At 40.4% G+C, this 14272-nt stretch overlaps 1 protein-coding gene across 1 annotated transcript; it reads right to left on the minus strand.

Moving 5' to 3' along the window:
- Positions 1–8939: 8939 nt before the first annotated feature.
- Positions 8940–13589, minus strand: LOC134877291 (cytosolic 5'-nucleotidase 1A-like). Its single transcript, XM_063902752.1, has 6 exons — positions 13389–13589; positions 13094–13261; positions 12402–12531; positions 12110–12232; positions 11061–11245; positions 8940–10204 (listed from the first exon to the last, which is right to left on the minus strand). The coding sequence occupies exons 1-6, from the start codon at positions 13500–13502 to the stop codon at positions 9839–9841; spliced, it is 1086 nt and encodes a 361-aa protein (XP_063758822.1). The 5' UTR covers positions 13503–13589; the 3' UTR covers positions 8940–9838.
- Positions 13590–14272: the final 683 nt, after the last annotated feature.

Consider the following 14272-nt stretch of genomic DNA (forward strand, 5'->3'; position numbering starts at 1 on the left):
GCTCACAGATCACCTGAGCGGAGGCATGTCTGCAGTCAGTTCTTATGATGGCTTTTTATCTCGTGTGTAAACATATTTTACATTTTTCTTTAAAGAAGCAATACATAATTTACTTTTTTCACCAGCTAGTGGCTAACTTTGCCTTTTTTCAGAGCGTATTCTTAAAAATGACCGCCTGCTGCAACTATAGACAGTGAGAGTAAACCTAAAAAGGATCATTGTATATTGTTATAGCATTAAGTACCTACATCTTAATCTATCTGTGTATCTATCAGTGAGTGTGTGTACATGGGTATGAAAGTATATGTGGGGATAAGGGCTTGAATATGTATGAATAACTAAATGTTTGGCAGCCATATTTATTTGTGTATTTGTACTTTGTTTTTTGCAACACAGAACGAACTTCCTGGGTCGATAAAAGGAAGGTTTTCTTTCATAGTGTTCTATTCATATCTTTCCTTTCTGTTTTCTTTCCTTATGTTCTGATGTCTGGATTACTTCCTGTATGATGTTCTTATATTCTTAATTAAAATAAAACGTCATAGACTGCATAAGACAAAGTAACCTCTTCGTGACTTGCCTATTTCTTCCCCACTCTGAATTGCAGAGCAGAAAAGCCCCAGAAAAATCAAGAGCGACTTACTCAAATCATGCAGCCTTGATTTATTCAGGCATCACTTCAAACTCTGTGAGGAACAATTTCCTCTCCAATCATAACATATGTTCCTCGGCCTGGCTTTGATTAAAGCCCGGGATGACTCTCATCACTCACCATGTTGGTGCCCCTGGGCGGAGAGGCAGATCTGCAGGGGTATCTGGGGAAGTCACGATGAAACTCCGGAAAGGAACACTTCAATTCAAAGCCTTCACAGAACTGTGGAGGAGGTGGGATCACGTTTTTCTCCTCTATATCCTGCCGTGGCGATGTCTCTACTTCCCGTGGATCGTCATTCCTCCTCACATTGCCGATGTCAGTCTCGAGATAGGTTTTCTTTGCCAGGTCAAGGGGAGTTTGATCTTCGTGGGTCTTCTTATGCTCGGGTAAAAAGCCCTGCTGTTGGGCCATTGAGCAGGGCAGCCGCTGTGTCGCCAAGTGGATCTCGCCTTCAGGCTGAGGTGGAGTTGTGGTGATGGAGCTGGAGGGAGAGAGGGGATTCCTAAATACCTTCAGGCTGTTTGGGTCAAACAAACTTCATCCAGGAACAGTGTAAACGTACCTGGCTTCAATCTTTTCCTCTACTGTAGTTTGACACTATAGGTTTTGGTGTAGGTCAGTGCAGAGTCCCTCCCCTGACACAGCCCACCCCTCTCTGGCCAACCGTGCAGGTTGTTTAGGTGGCTGCCTCCGCCCTGCTCCGCCTGTGGAGGAGCTCTGCAATGAGGCCCTCTGGAAGGACATCTTGCACACGTCCCCTACCTGCTCAGTTTGAAACACTTCCTGGCTTTGGTTCTTGGATGGCTGGTTTTTTGAGGGCCGTGTCAGCTCCTCCAGCTGGCGTTTCTGCTTACAGCTCGTGAGGGGGCCCGAGATTTTTGAGCTATCTGGCTCAGCTTTGCTCTAACTTTAGGGAAGAGGATGCATTCTGTGCTGCTTGTCACATCAGTCAGCAAGAATCCATTCTGCACGGATGTGTTCTTTCTCTAATTGTTGCAACTGGCTGCTGATCCAAAGTCTATTGGAAAGTCCAAAGTTTTAAAGAATTCTACCCCAATCCTGTCTTATTAGTGTTCAATCCTGACCTAGAAGAGATCCTATTCATTTCACTCTAGGCTGAACAGATGGCATCCTTCTGTGCCAGAATAACCCCCTGCTATGTCAGACAAGGACATCCATGAGTTAAAATTTAATGCAGAGAACAACGGAGACACACTATTAGGTCAGTCTAACAAAACTATCACTCATCTCTGAATATTTGCCCACAAACACGATAATATCCTCTTGTGTTTCGACATTCTGAGGCCGAAGTCAAAGGCAGTGAAAATCACAGCTTCTCTGTTAATCTGCTGAAGCTTCAGGTTTGGGTTTAATGAGAGGGAGTTTTCGCACAATCGTGGCGAGTGTCTTCGCTATTTGACGGAGCTTACTCCAAGGGTGCTGTTCTTAATTAGACGGTCTATTGATAGCAGAGTAGGCAAGGCTTTTTCAGCTTTTTCCAGGTCAGCGGTCGGTCGCAGAAGAGCATTGATCCAACGGAGCACATGGCAGCTGACACACAGACTAATGGACAGGCTTGTTGAGTAATGGATTACGATAATCATATCAATATCTCTCCTGAAACAGAACAGTGGTGCTCATAAAAGACCATTAGCATGTTGAAATGGAAAGAGACTTTCTAATGTAGAATAATGGCTCTCTCCCCCTTTATCCAGTTTTTATGATAAGCTAAGCTAATAGAGTATACTCTATAGTCTTTCCTTTATGCACATTAGGGACTAAGTGAGGTATTTCCAACCATTTTTACATGTTCTAATTGATAATACTCAAATATCTTTCTATTTTTCCCAAGCATGACCGTTTTGTTATTAAGAGACGTTGATTATATCATCATCATCATCATCATCATCCATTAGTCAACGCGACTCCTAAGCTAATTGCCTCCTGGCTTATTAACCATACTTGATTTTGATCGTCTTGATCTAACTGAGAAAGCAATGTGAGAAAGGAGTGAATTTCTACAAATGTCTGTTTCTATTCCTTTAAATGACATACTTGCATTGAATATATTTGTTTGCATAAAGTATCAGTGATATATTTGTTAGCTCTATCTTGTCTTTAAGCAACTTTACGATTCCCTTTACATAATAATATAGTACATATATGCTTTCAGTGACTACAAAAAGCTGGTGTTACAGTTCCTCACGTTGTGATGCCTCTGTACTGTCCCCTTATTCCTCATTTAAACATTCCCTGGTGATGCATGCAATCTGTGCCATGAAGACAGCATTCACACACTAAAGTGTGTATTCATAAGAGCATACTGTAGCTCTAATGTTCATCAATATTCAAGTGGTTGCATAACTGCATCGATAACACCTCCATTACTGTGCATGGGAGGAGTTCAAGAGATCAGGATTGACAAGTGAGTGGCAGCAGTTTGACAGAAAATAAAAGAGACTAGAGACATAGAGACTCTTTAATGTCAGTGCTCAATCTAAAGCATACGTTAAAAATGAATGCTCATACGAAATCTGAACTTGAAATGAAGACTTGTTAGTTTAGAATATGCGACAGGATGCAGTGTGTCTCCCTGAATATTCCACATACTGCACAGATGTATTAACTTTAATATTCCAATTATGATCTAACTCAATGTCTGACTCAAAGAAGACCCTCAACTTGTCCTACATATAGTCGTACCCTTGAATGAAAGTGATAATATAGGTGGCTGTACAGTGCATCTTGGCATGCAGGAGCCAGACTGTTCCGGTCCCCAGGGGGATCATTAGAGCCGCATCTGATATGTAGGGTTTTAGCCATGGCTAGGTGGCCTGCTTCGCGCATGCGTTCCTCCAGACTTGGGGCCCCCCCACACACCCTGCCTGCTGCTTCAGCCCAGCCACCTCACAGGACACCCAGGGGACCCCCCTGTCTGGTACCAGGGAGGAGCACAGTGCCTTCAGTACACAGACATATCTCTATATCATTTTCACGCCGCTTTTTCTTCAGGCGCTCTCCATTGTGCTGCCATTTCTCACCATTTCCAGACTTTCCAGACAGGCACAGGCTTCTTCCATGATGAATGTCTTTAATAATCTCTTTTCAATCTCAGGAGGAGGAGAGGGGTGGGAGCCAATTTAGAACTATCGCCCTGACAGCAGAGACCGTCAGCCCATGGCCGCCCAGAGGAAATGGTGCTGAAATGGATTCCTGCTACAAGCGCAGAGGTGGGGATAATTGGTGATGCTTGCTTGGTTCGTGGTTGCACTGCTGCTGTGTGGCTGGGCTGAGCCTCTGCAGGGGCCACAGTTTCTGCGCCCCATACTTAAGCCTGCAGAGCGGACTTAAAGCCACGGCTGACCAGCTCTGACCATAAAGAAGTACGGGGCCTCAAGCTGTTACTATGGCAGTGTGTTTGGCCTTCCTTTCTCCTGGAGGTCAGTTTTATGCTTCTCAAAGTGACAAAAGCCAGTTGAACGTGTTGCTATACCACAGCAAAAACAGCATCAGACTTATATTAAAGATAACAGTGACAGAAAGCGGCCTGATGCCTTCAACACAGGGCAGATAAATCTACAGCGCAGGAACAAAAAGTAATTTTCCATCTTTTCCACAGAGCACCATTCAATGTTTTAAACTATAAACCAACAAAATGTGTCAGTAAATTAATGGCTTGTATGAGAGGACCAGAAGGCACGAAATAAAACTTCAAGGAACGTGTTATCAGCAGGATCACTGCCTCTCTCCTGCTCAGCCTTTAAAGCAACTTGCAAAGCTGCGATTGATTTCAGATTGTTGGAAGCATTTTCGGAGAATCACTTAACCTGTCTCCATCTTTAGGGCTGCATATTGGTTGTTCGGGTATGGGACTTACTAACTGCCTCATGTACATTAGCCGAGCCCTGTCAATAATAACTAACAGGTGCACATGTAAAAACTGGGATGTGGAAACAGCGTGTCATCAGATGCAGCATCAGTAATCCATCTCATGCAGAGACACTTGTCAATGCAGGCGGACCTGTGGGGTCGCTTTCAGAGGACCACACTGTGCAATCAAATGACAATGTGCTAAATTGAATAAGAGTCAGCTCATTCTGGAGGTGTAAAGATAGGTTTCCTGGGATCCCTGCTGAACACACAGTAAGGTCTGCACTAACATCAGTCAGAAAAAAATTACAGAAGCAAATAATGCATACCACAAGGGCGATGAGCATCTGTTTCAATCTGAAAGCCTGTTATCACAGACTAAACCAGTTTCATCTTTACAAAGCATCAACCAGCGGCTGTGCTGGATCAGTTCAAGAATATACACTCTCCTGTAGATTTGCAGCATCTTAATCTATAGCTTTAATTCATGTGGGTTTGGAGTGGATGTACCCTGCATGATTTTTTCTATAAGGATGTGCTACTGGGGAGGGGACCAGCTGACCTCAATACATGTCATTATCATACCACAGTTTTCTGTCAACAGAGCCTGTCATATCCCTGTGTGTGCGCTCCACCAACTCAGTCAACCAGCAAATGGTGTCTGTAGCATCGTGCAGCAGATTCTCCGAGTTGTCATCACAGGTTTTGATGACAGAATTCATTGTAAAACAGATGAAAAAAAGTGTGCCACCTGCAGAAAACCCAAGAGACTCAACAAAGGAAAAGATCATAGCAGTAGCTTATCCGTGGTTTATGTAAAGAAAATCTGCAGACAATAAAACATTAACGCATAGATTGCCAAATTAAACTGTAAGATGTTCACTGTTGTACAACCATATTTAACGAAAACTAATCAATCTTATTAAATGATATTGTAGGGCTATGGTTAGCATGCCAATATGCTCAATACTATGATGACGTTTGGCAGACTGTTAGCTTATTAGCATGCTAACATTAAACAAAAGCCCAGCTGGAAATGTTGTGTTTGTCTGCACTATATTTCATGGCAATCCAAAAGTGAACAACCTACCATCCTATAAGCACCCAAGGATCAACAATAGATAAACATCCAGCTTTAGTTTATTAAATATATATCATCTCATGATGTTTAATAAATGTTCTCAAGATATTCAGTATTCAGGCATCAAGGCATCCACACACCCAGCGTAATGTTGCCCTAAATAAATTACCTTTATTAAAAAAAACCTAACTACGAGTTTCTGGCCACCAACCAAGTAAACATATTTATAGTAAATTGCTTGTCAAGAAGATAAATGCAGCAGCAGAGTATGAGAGTACTTTTTTCACACTTATTTTTCTGTAACTTTTCTCGTGGCACCCTCTCACACACACAGCAAAGACACAAAGAAAGGGTGCCAATTATAGTAACTGTGTGATGAGGTTTCTCATATTAAGCCCCATGCCACCTTTGCCTCTAATCCTTTGTTATTAATTATATCTTCAACAAGCCTACATAGTTCTTGTGGTGTCAGCACCGAGTATCCATGGCAACAGCCAGTTGGTCCCAGATCTCAGGGATACACACACACACACACACACACACACACACACACACCGCAAAGACGCTCGACGGACAAGATGGATAACTCAACTGTAGAACAAATTAATACAAAATAAATCCTGTCCCCCCTGAGTATCCAGTTTTAAGCCAGACAAGCGGCTTCTCCTCATGGTCTCGAGGAAGGCAGCAATATTTACTGCCGTTATTAGAGTGACCCAATTGAAAAAAGGGGAAAAATAAAAGCCTGTTGCTAAATCCAAACATTGCACCAAGTGAAATGGGATTAAAAGAACAAGATAGTCACTACAACAGGTCCCTACTGTATACTCAGTAGGCCTAAGCAGTAGTGAATATTTAACTGAGGCACTATAAAATGTATCCACATTTCAAAGCAAATGTTGTACTTTAGACACCACTAAAGCTAGGTCTTACCTTGAAAATGTATTTAAATGATTTAAAAACATGAATGGATCTTATGATATATAAATGACACATTCAGTAAAAATCTCTATATAGAATGTCTTAGTTCCCCCTTAATAGAAGTGGCTAAACATCCAATGCTACTTACACATCTATACTCAGAAGTACTTTTAATGCTTTTTGTACTTTTTTTTTTTTTAGATAAAACATACTTGTTTTACTTGGAAAGCTGATAAACGCCTTTTGTGGCCCAGAAGGAGCTCTGCACAAAACCAATTATCCAATTGTCTCAACTGATGTGAACGTCCGTTAGGAAGGAAGGCAACAGGTATAAAAGACAAACAAATATGGACGTGGGAAGTTGGAAAGAAGAACAGCTTACCAGTTCTCCTTATATAATATCCATGACAAGACAGCTGCAGTCTGGTACTCATCTCTGCTTGAAGCTAACTAGCGGCTACGGACTATAAACAGTTGGCTACTAGCATAAATAGACTGTAATATGCTAGCATAACACGCGCGAACCTCCGAACTAACTGTTGGGGCCGTTGAGTTGCATTCTGGGTAATGTAGGCGGCAGGTTTTTGCATTACACGTTGTAGGGGCTGGTGAATTAGTTACAAAGCCTAGATTAAGTTGTTTACGTTTTTTTTGTAAAATTGAATTGCCAGTATTTTAACAAGAAAGAAGATTTGTTTCTGCTGCATTTATTTAATCGATTGATTGCTGTATTTTTACACAGTACAGAATTCTTCTCACTATTATTATTGTACAACCTTTTCACCCTGCTGCCCTCAGGGTGTGAGGCATGAACTCATCCTCCACACTCAAAACTGCACTTGTTGTTGCACAATTGTGTTGTACAGTAAAAAAAATAAAAATGTGTACTTGTAAAGAATTTAGCTTTCTGTTTCAAACATAGACCTCTGTTTTAATAAATGGTAATCTGTACAACATAGAGTTGTTTTTTGAAATAAGTATTAAGAATACAATATCAAAATTATAATTCTACAAGCTTGGAAACGGCTTATTGCACAAAAAAATACTAATTCATTTTATCATCTTTTAAATTCTTAACAGAATTAATTAGAGGTCTCCACATGTTCTCAAAGGATGTTGTTAAGCCTTGAATACGTACAATCTAATAGAAGGCTGATATGTCTTATTCATGGATCCATGAGCTCTGTCTGTGAATATTTTTACCTAACAGGGCAACACATTTTTGGGAAGGGAAAGCTGCGGTCTCTAAATGCTTGTTCATATTACTATAATGATGTTTCTCTTGATATAAAGCCCAACAGTAAAAGCTTAGGGTCCAGTTAAATGTGTTTTGACATTATTCTTGATTATAAGTCTTACCTTTTAATTTGATTTTATTTCTGTGTTATAAATTTAAACCTCAGGTATTATTAATAAATCTGGGAGCTCAGGATAGCTCATTAACTTCTAATTAGGTCTAATGTTAGCTCAGTAAAAGCAGAGTGATTTGCATTTATTCTTGCTGTGCTTTGCATTGATATTTCAGCCTCTGTAAGAAATGGGCCGAGTGGGAGCTCAGTTATTAAAAAAGGATTGAATAGTACCTCAAAGCATTGAACACTGTGTAAGATTTCATACTGTTTTTGTCTTTTGGGGGTTTCTATTTTCCTGAGATTTGTTTCACAATTTGATGATTTCACTTTTAAGTATGCAAATACATTTTTATAGTGATGTTTTCAAAGAAGTTGCTCACCCTGGAACATCTCCCCAAAAAGTTCAACAGGAGCTCCCTCTTGTGGTTTCTTCCATTGTGTACATTTAAGATGAGTCTATTACCAGCAGCTGAGGTTTGATGTGAGTACAGATCTGCCCAAAGATAAGCTTCTAAGGTTTGACATCCGGTAGTTTACTTTCCAAGGGAAGTGACTCCCTGTCAAACACAAGGGTGTACTGCAGGGCAAACAATCACAAGCAGTGTTTAAAGCATCAAAATGGACAATTACAGCTAAACAGCACCATCTACTGCTGAGTTGTAGAAGTACAAAAAATACTCAGATACTTTATATAAGCAAAAGTATCATTTCAACAAAAACCTTAAAAGTGATGTGTTCAAAATGTAAAAGTAGACTTATTAATATTTTGAGGAACTACCAACCACTCCCAGACCTCTCAAATGTAATAAGCAGACCCAACTAGAAACTGCTTATTGTTAAAAATATAATACCTTACATGTATATCATAAGTTCAGCTTGTTTTTAATGCAAAATCTTGTTGATGTCACAGCAAGTTGAGAAACTAAGTGTTCCTGTGAAGTGAAGTAGCATACAGGCTTAAATGGACATACTTAAGTAAAGTAGAAGCACTCCGAATTCTACCTTCTTGAGTAAATGTTCTTATTTACTTTACTTCACTGACAAAGTCCAGTCACTGGGATTCATCCACATGCCTTTATTATACTTGCTGATAAAGTTAAAGGCACATTGAGGTATTAGTATAGAAAAAGGGAAACGGTGAAAACATCCTGTTATTGTGAACATGAATACAATCAATGGCATGATCTGGCACTGAGAAATGTAACCAGATATGTTATGAACATTTACAAACAAGTGTAACTGTAGAAATCCTTGATGAGGTTTAGTTATTAGTATGAAATAGATCAAATGCCATCTGCAAACACACACAGTCAGTCAAGGGGTGGAGTTACAGTATGCTGCCTGGTATGTAGATACAGTATATAAGTGTCAACAACTCGTATAAAATGACAGTCAATGTTTGAGGAAAAATCTAAACAGTGTATTTTATATTTGTGCGTCAAAATCAAAAACAGTAACAAAGAAAAAGTGATTTTGAAAGATCCAATGCAATAAAAACAACCATAAGGCAGATGCATTATCTCACCCTGGTCTTACTGAATATACGGAGCAACAATATCCAAGGCTAAAATAGATCAAAATAAACTGAATGTAAATGAGAAAAAGTTATCTCAAAAGGTAAACAGGTACACAAACAGTATGGTTAAAAGGCTTCAATAGGTAAAAAAGCTGGTGTTTCTCTATCAAAACAGTATAAGTGAAGCAGTGTGTGGCACCTAGTGTAACTATTGGTAAAAATACATTCCCCTACTCATAGAAAATAACCAATCCCAAAGAAAACGGTGGAAAATATTTGATAAAATCCCAATAGGTAGGAAACTTTACAGAGAGCATTATCAGTTACCCAATCCTCCTTAATTGGGTACCTAACAGATCCTGAATGCAATCTTTTATTGGAGCAAATCTCTTCATATGCAGGGGGCAACGTAATGCATATCCAATATTCGAACCGTTTTTAGGTTATTCCTTTTTTGGCGGCTGCTCAATGAGTTTCCCCTTGTGGTACTTCTGTCCGATCCCGTAGGGGACGTGTGCAGATATGGTTCCCAGCTCCTGGGCCCCCTCAATGTGGAACATCTGGTCGTCAAAGAAGATGTGCGGTTTTATTTTCTCCAGCAGGGGCCCTTTAGGAGCCCCGGCCAGGAAGAGAGCCTCGTCGATCTCCAACCCCCAGCTGCGGAGAGTCTTCAGGACGCGGGCCCCAGAGCTGGCTGCGCTGCGGGCCGTCACCAGGAAGGTACGGATGGGACAGTTCAGCCGCTCGTTCTTGGCGATGAATTTCCTCTGGAGCTTTCCCAGAGCCTCCAGGAAACACTTTAAGGGACCCTGAGAAGCCAAAGTAACACGTTTTATTTATCCGTTTTCAAATAAGGAACACAGGTTCAGATAATAAGGTTGAAGAGGAACTAAATGCCCACACACACACACACACACACACACACACACACACACACACACACACACACACACACACACACACACACACACACACACACACACACACACACACACACACACACACACACACACACACACACACACACACACACACACACACACACACACACACACACACACACACACACACACACACACACGATTCGATAACAAACAAAGCCAGCAGAGCAGGTTCCTAGACCCTAGAGACAATTTTTCGACCCAAGCAGGTGTTGTTGTAACAGCTTAAGCATTAGGGGAACTCTTGTTTTTGCCATTCATTTCTTGATGTATTATCTATTTGTTTATTGTTTCTTTTCTTAAAGTGAGTGGAGTTCCATTGTGTAAGCCTGTTGGCGCTTGTCCTTTCCTGTCAGTTTTATTAGTTATATTGTTTTATGCTGTTGTATCTGCATAAAAGCAACCTACATCAGAAAAGTCTCTTCATTTTATTTTGACTATCTTTGAGAATATTCTTCACAAGTTTGAAGAGCTTCTGAAACAGCAGTTTGGCCAAACAGCACAATGAAATGATCTACTTAAACCCGGGAAGATTATGTTTTTCAAGAGGGTTAATGGCTGAGTGACACACTAGATATACTTTCATCTAGATCTGTGAACATAAAGGATCAAATTCGGTAGTTTTATGGAGAAGTCTCCAAACTACTGTGTTATTTAAGTTGAAACATTAAAACACATCAGGTACTAATACGTAGCTGTAGGTGCCAATCACATCATCAGTTACCTGAGCGAGAGGCTTGTTCTCGAACTCCTTCTCATGCTCAAAGAAAGTGTCCAGGCCGTGTTGCTTCACGATGATCTCTGACTCGTCGGAGAAGAGGACGGCGTCGCCATCAAACGCCACCCTCAGCTGAGTCTTACTCAACTCGTTCTCCGTGTCCGCCGTAAACATTGTGGCTGCAGCGATGCCTGAAGGAGGGGAGGAGAGGGGACTTAAAAAACAAGCCTTGGGACAAACATCCATTGCTAGTTTATTTAATACCTTAAAGCTGAACAATCCTCATTTATAGACAAGGTTGTAACTATTACTGCATCTGTTACTTATACTTCTGTATTTAAATAAAGAGATTTAAATCCAAACAGTAAAACTAATGTGGACTCATGGCTATCAAGCTGTTAAAGAAAATTCAGAAATATTTCTTGGTTCCTACTAAAAGACAAACACTGTTTTTGTTTGTCATACCACTGAATTTTTACACATTAGTGACACTCTATATAGAACGTAACATAAGCATCATGTAATATAGGGGTGTCTTCCAAATGTTCTCGTAAAACAAAATATTCCCATCATAATTTCTTAGAGCTATTAGACATGTCTTGATTGACCGACAGTCAGAAGAACCCATTGATATTCAACTCAGTGATAATAAACAGATAGAGTAAATCCCCACATTAGAGGAGCTAGAACCTGCAGAAGTTTAACAATTATTAAACGGTTATGTCAGCTAAAAATTGAATTTCAGAACTACACATGAAAGTCAGTAATTCATGTTTGTTTGTTTGTGTCTATTGGGACGACAGGGAGCCATAAATCACACGGCGTATTTCTCCTTCTTGCTGCACAGTGTGGGGTCAAAGTTTCCCTCAATATCTTTAATGAGTCACTCAGAAAGTCAACACGCAAATGTGTGAATATCAGTAAAGTACTAATACATCTCGAGGCTGCTGAAAGCATTAAAGGTGTGTGTGTGTGTGTGTGTGTGTGTGTGTGTGTGTGTGTGTGTGTTAGAAATCAGGGTTATAATGTCATTGCAGCATGATGCATCATCTTACCTTCTGCTATGGCCTCTGTCACTTTATCTGAGTCTTTAGAGAGGTAAAGGTTGGTCATGTACGCCTTCAGGTAACCTATAGGGCTTTCTCCTCCGGTCATACAAAATCTCTCTATGGACAAATCTGAAAAGCAAGTTGAAGATGGTTAAGGAAAGAAGGCCGTTTTATACTTATACTATAACACCTTGTATGTAACAACTAGACTCTAATCAAGTGTTGTTGATTATTCCTGGTGCTGCAGCAGGAGAGGCGCTGCTGTATTAAACAATGTGTGGTTATGGACGCAGCGTACCGTAGTGATTGATGCTGTTTATGAGGCGCACTCCGACTTGGGCATGGTTGTTAGTCATTAAGACGATGTCAAATAGCTCCTCGCTGTCTGGGTAGAGCTCCCTCAGTCGAGAGTTGACATTCATCAGCGCCTGTGAGGGAGAAGGATGTTGTGTCAGAGTGTTTAAAGTGAGGTTACAACAAAAGCATTACAACATTGTACCACAGCTTTCATACAGTTAGGACTTTAAAAGAGCACGTTAGGTTATTAAAACAACACCAAAACAAAGGACCGTCCTTAATAAACCAGTAACGCCTTAATTCAGGTGCTGTATGAAACATGACAAAAGTGGAAAAGAGAAGATACATTTTTCCTCCCATAAATAGACATTTTTAATGAACATATTCCTGATTGTACCAGATATGATGGTGCAATACAGATACCTGCCTTGACAAGACTCACAGAGGTGTGGCCTGGGTAACAGGATGGCTTTACGAATCTCACACACAAATCTACACTCTACATGTTGATGCAGGGGTTAAAACGCTGAGTCATACTGTTCATTATCACAGACCACTGTCGATTTTTGCAAAGTACGTTTTTCCCTGTGTGGCTTTTGTCAACAACGCATATTTTGGGTGAATCAACCAGTTTGAGGCACCACGCCCTTCAGAGAGCTGCAGCAGGTTGACACAGCCGGGGTTCAGGCCTACCTGGACGAAGGGGAAAGCAGCTCCAGGCATCAGAGGCTCGTTTTCATGCTCCATCTGATAAGCCACATACTTCTCTAGTCCTTCGTCCTGATAGATCTTCCTCTCTTTCACCATGTTGAAGAGGGTGCGAGAGGACACGGCGATGGTGACAGCATACCGGGGTTTGGGCTGTGGATGAATAAAACATGTAAAAGCAGTCGTGTTTGCTTATAAAGTCACTTATTGTATGCAAAAACATGTCTGAACCTTACTCACAAATGTATGATCATAAAACCGGTATGACAAAAGTACTTACAGGTCTCGGTTTGTTTGTTTTGAGGTTATCAAAAAAAGCTTTCGCTGCAGCCCAGTCTTTCTCCTCTCCGTTGTCTTCAGTTGGAGCTGATTTGGTTAGTTTGATTTCACTCATTTTGATAAACCTTTACACGTCTTAAAAGCTAAACAAACTCAGAACTGTTGCGAGGCAGTCACAGTTCGTAAACTTTGCGGAAATGTTTTTTTTAAAAACATGGATGGGCGTGTCTCCAAGCGGTGACGTAGGCAGAGCTGTGCATCCCTCGTTTCTGATTGGCTGAAGGCCAACTAGAGCCTAGGTCCTATTAAGAAAATCTTATGCAGAATATCATTATATTTAAGGTAAATAAACTGTGTGCTTTGGGCTCAGTCAAAAACAGACAAGAGATACAAGGTTTGAATCATGACATTCTGAATGGTTAACGTTTGCTAATATCAGTGATGTTTGTACAAAATGTTTGAATAAGAGAGATTATTTATTTTATTGTATCTGGGGGGGAAAAAATCAAAGATGCAAAACCCCTGGAAAGATGTTGTAAAATAAGTTTAGAAATGTTTTATATAAAAAAATGCAAAAAAAATGCAAATAAACAACTTAAAGCCTAGGTCTGTCATGTCAAGTTATTTAACTATTACTTGTTTTAAACATTTGCGTTTCTCACAGCTATTTTACTTGAACTGTAAATGTCTATCAATATTCTTTATTTTCATTTTTTTTGTTTCCTCTGTTTCACCTGCCCAAAATCAAATTACATTCTTGGATTACTAAAGTTTTGTTGAATATTAGATTTTTACCATCTCTCTCTCTCTCTCTCTCTCTCTCGCTCTCTCTCTCTCTCTCTCTCACACACACACACACACACCGTCCACCGGCAAATGAATGAC

Source organism: Eleginops maclovinus, chromosome 15 (genome assembly GCF_036324505.1).
Source record: "Eleginops maclovinus isolate JMC-PN-2008 ecotype Puerto Natales chromosome 15, JC_Emac_rtc_rv5, whole genome shotgun sequence".
NCBI classification, from domain to species: domain Eukaryota; kingdom Metazoa; phylum Chordata; class Actinopteri; order Perciformes; family Eleginopidae; genus Eleginops; species Eleginops maclovinus.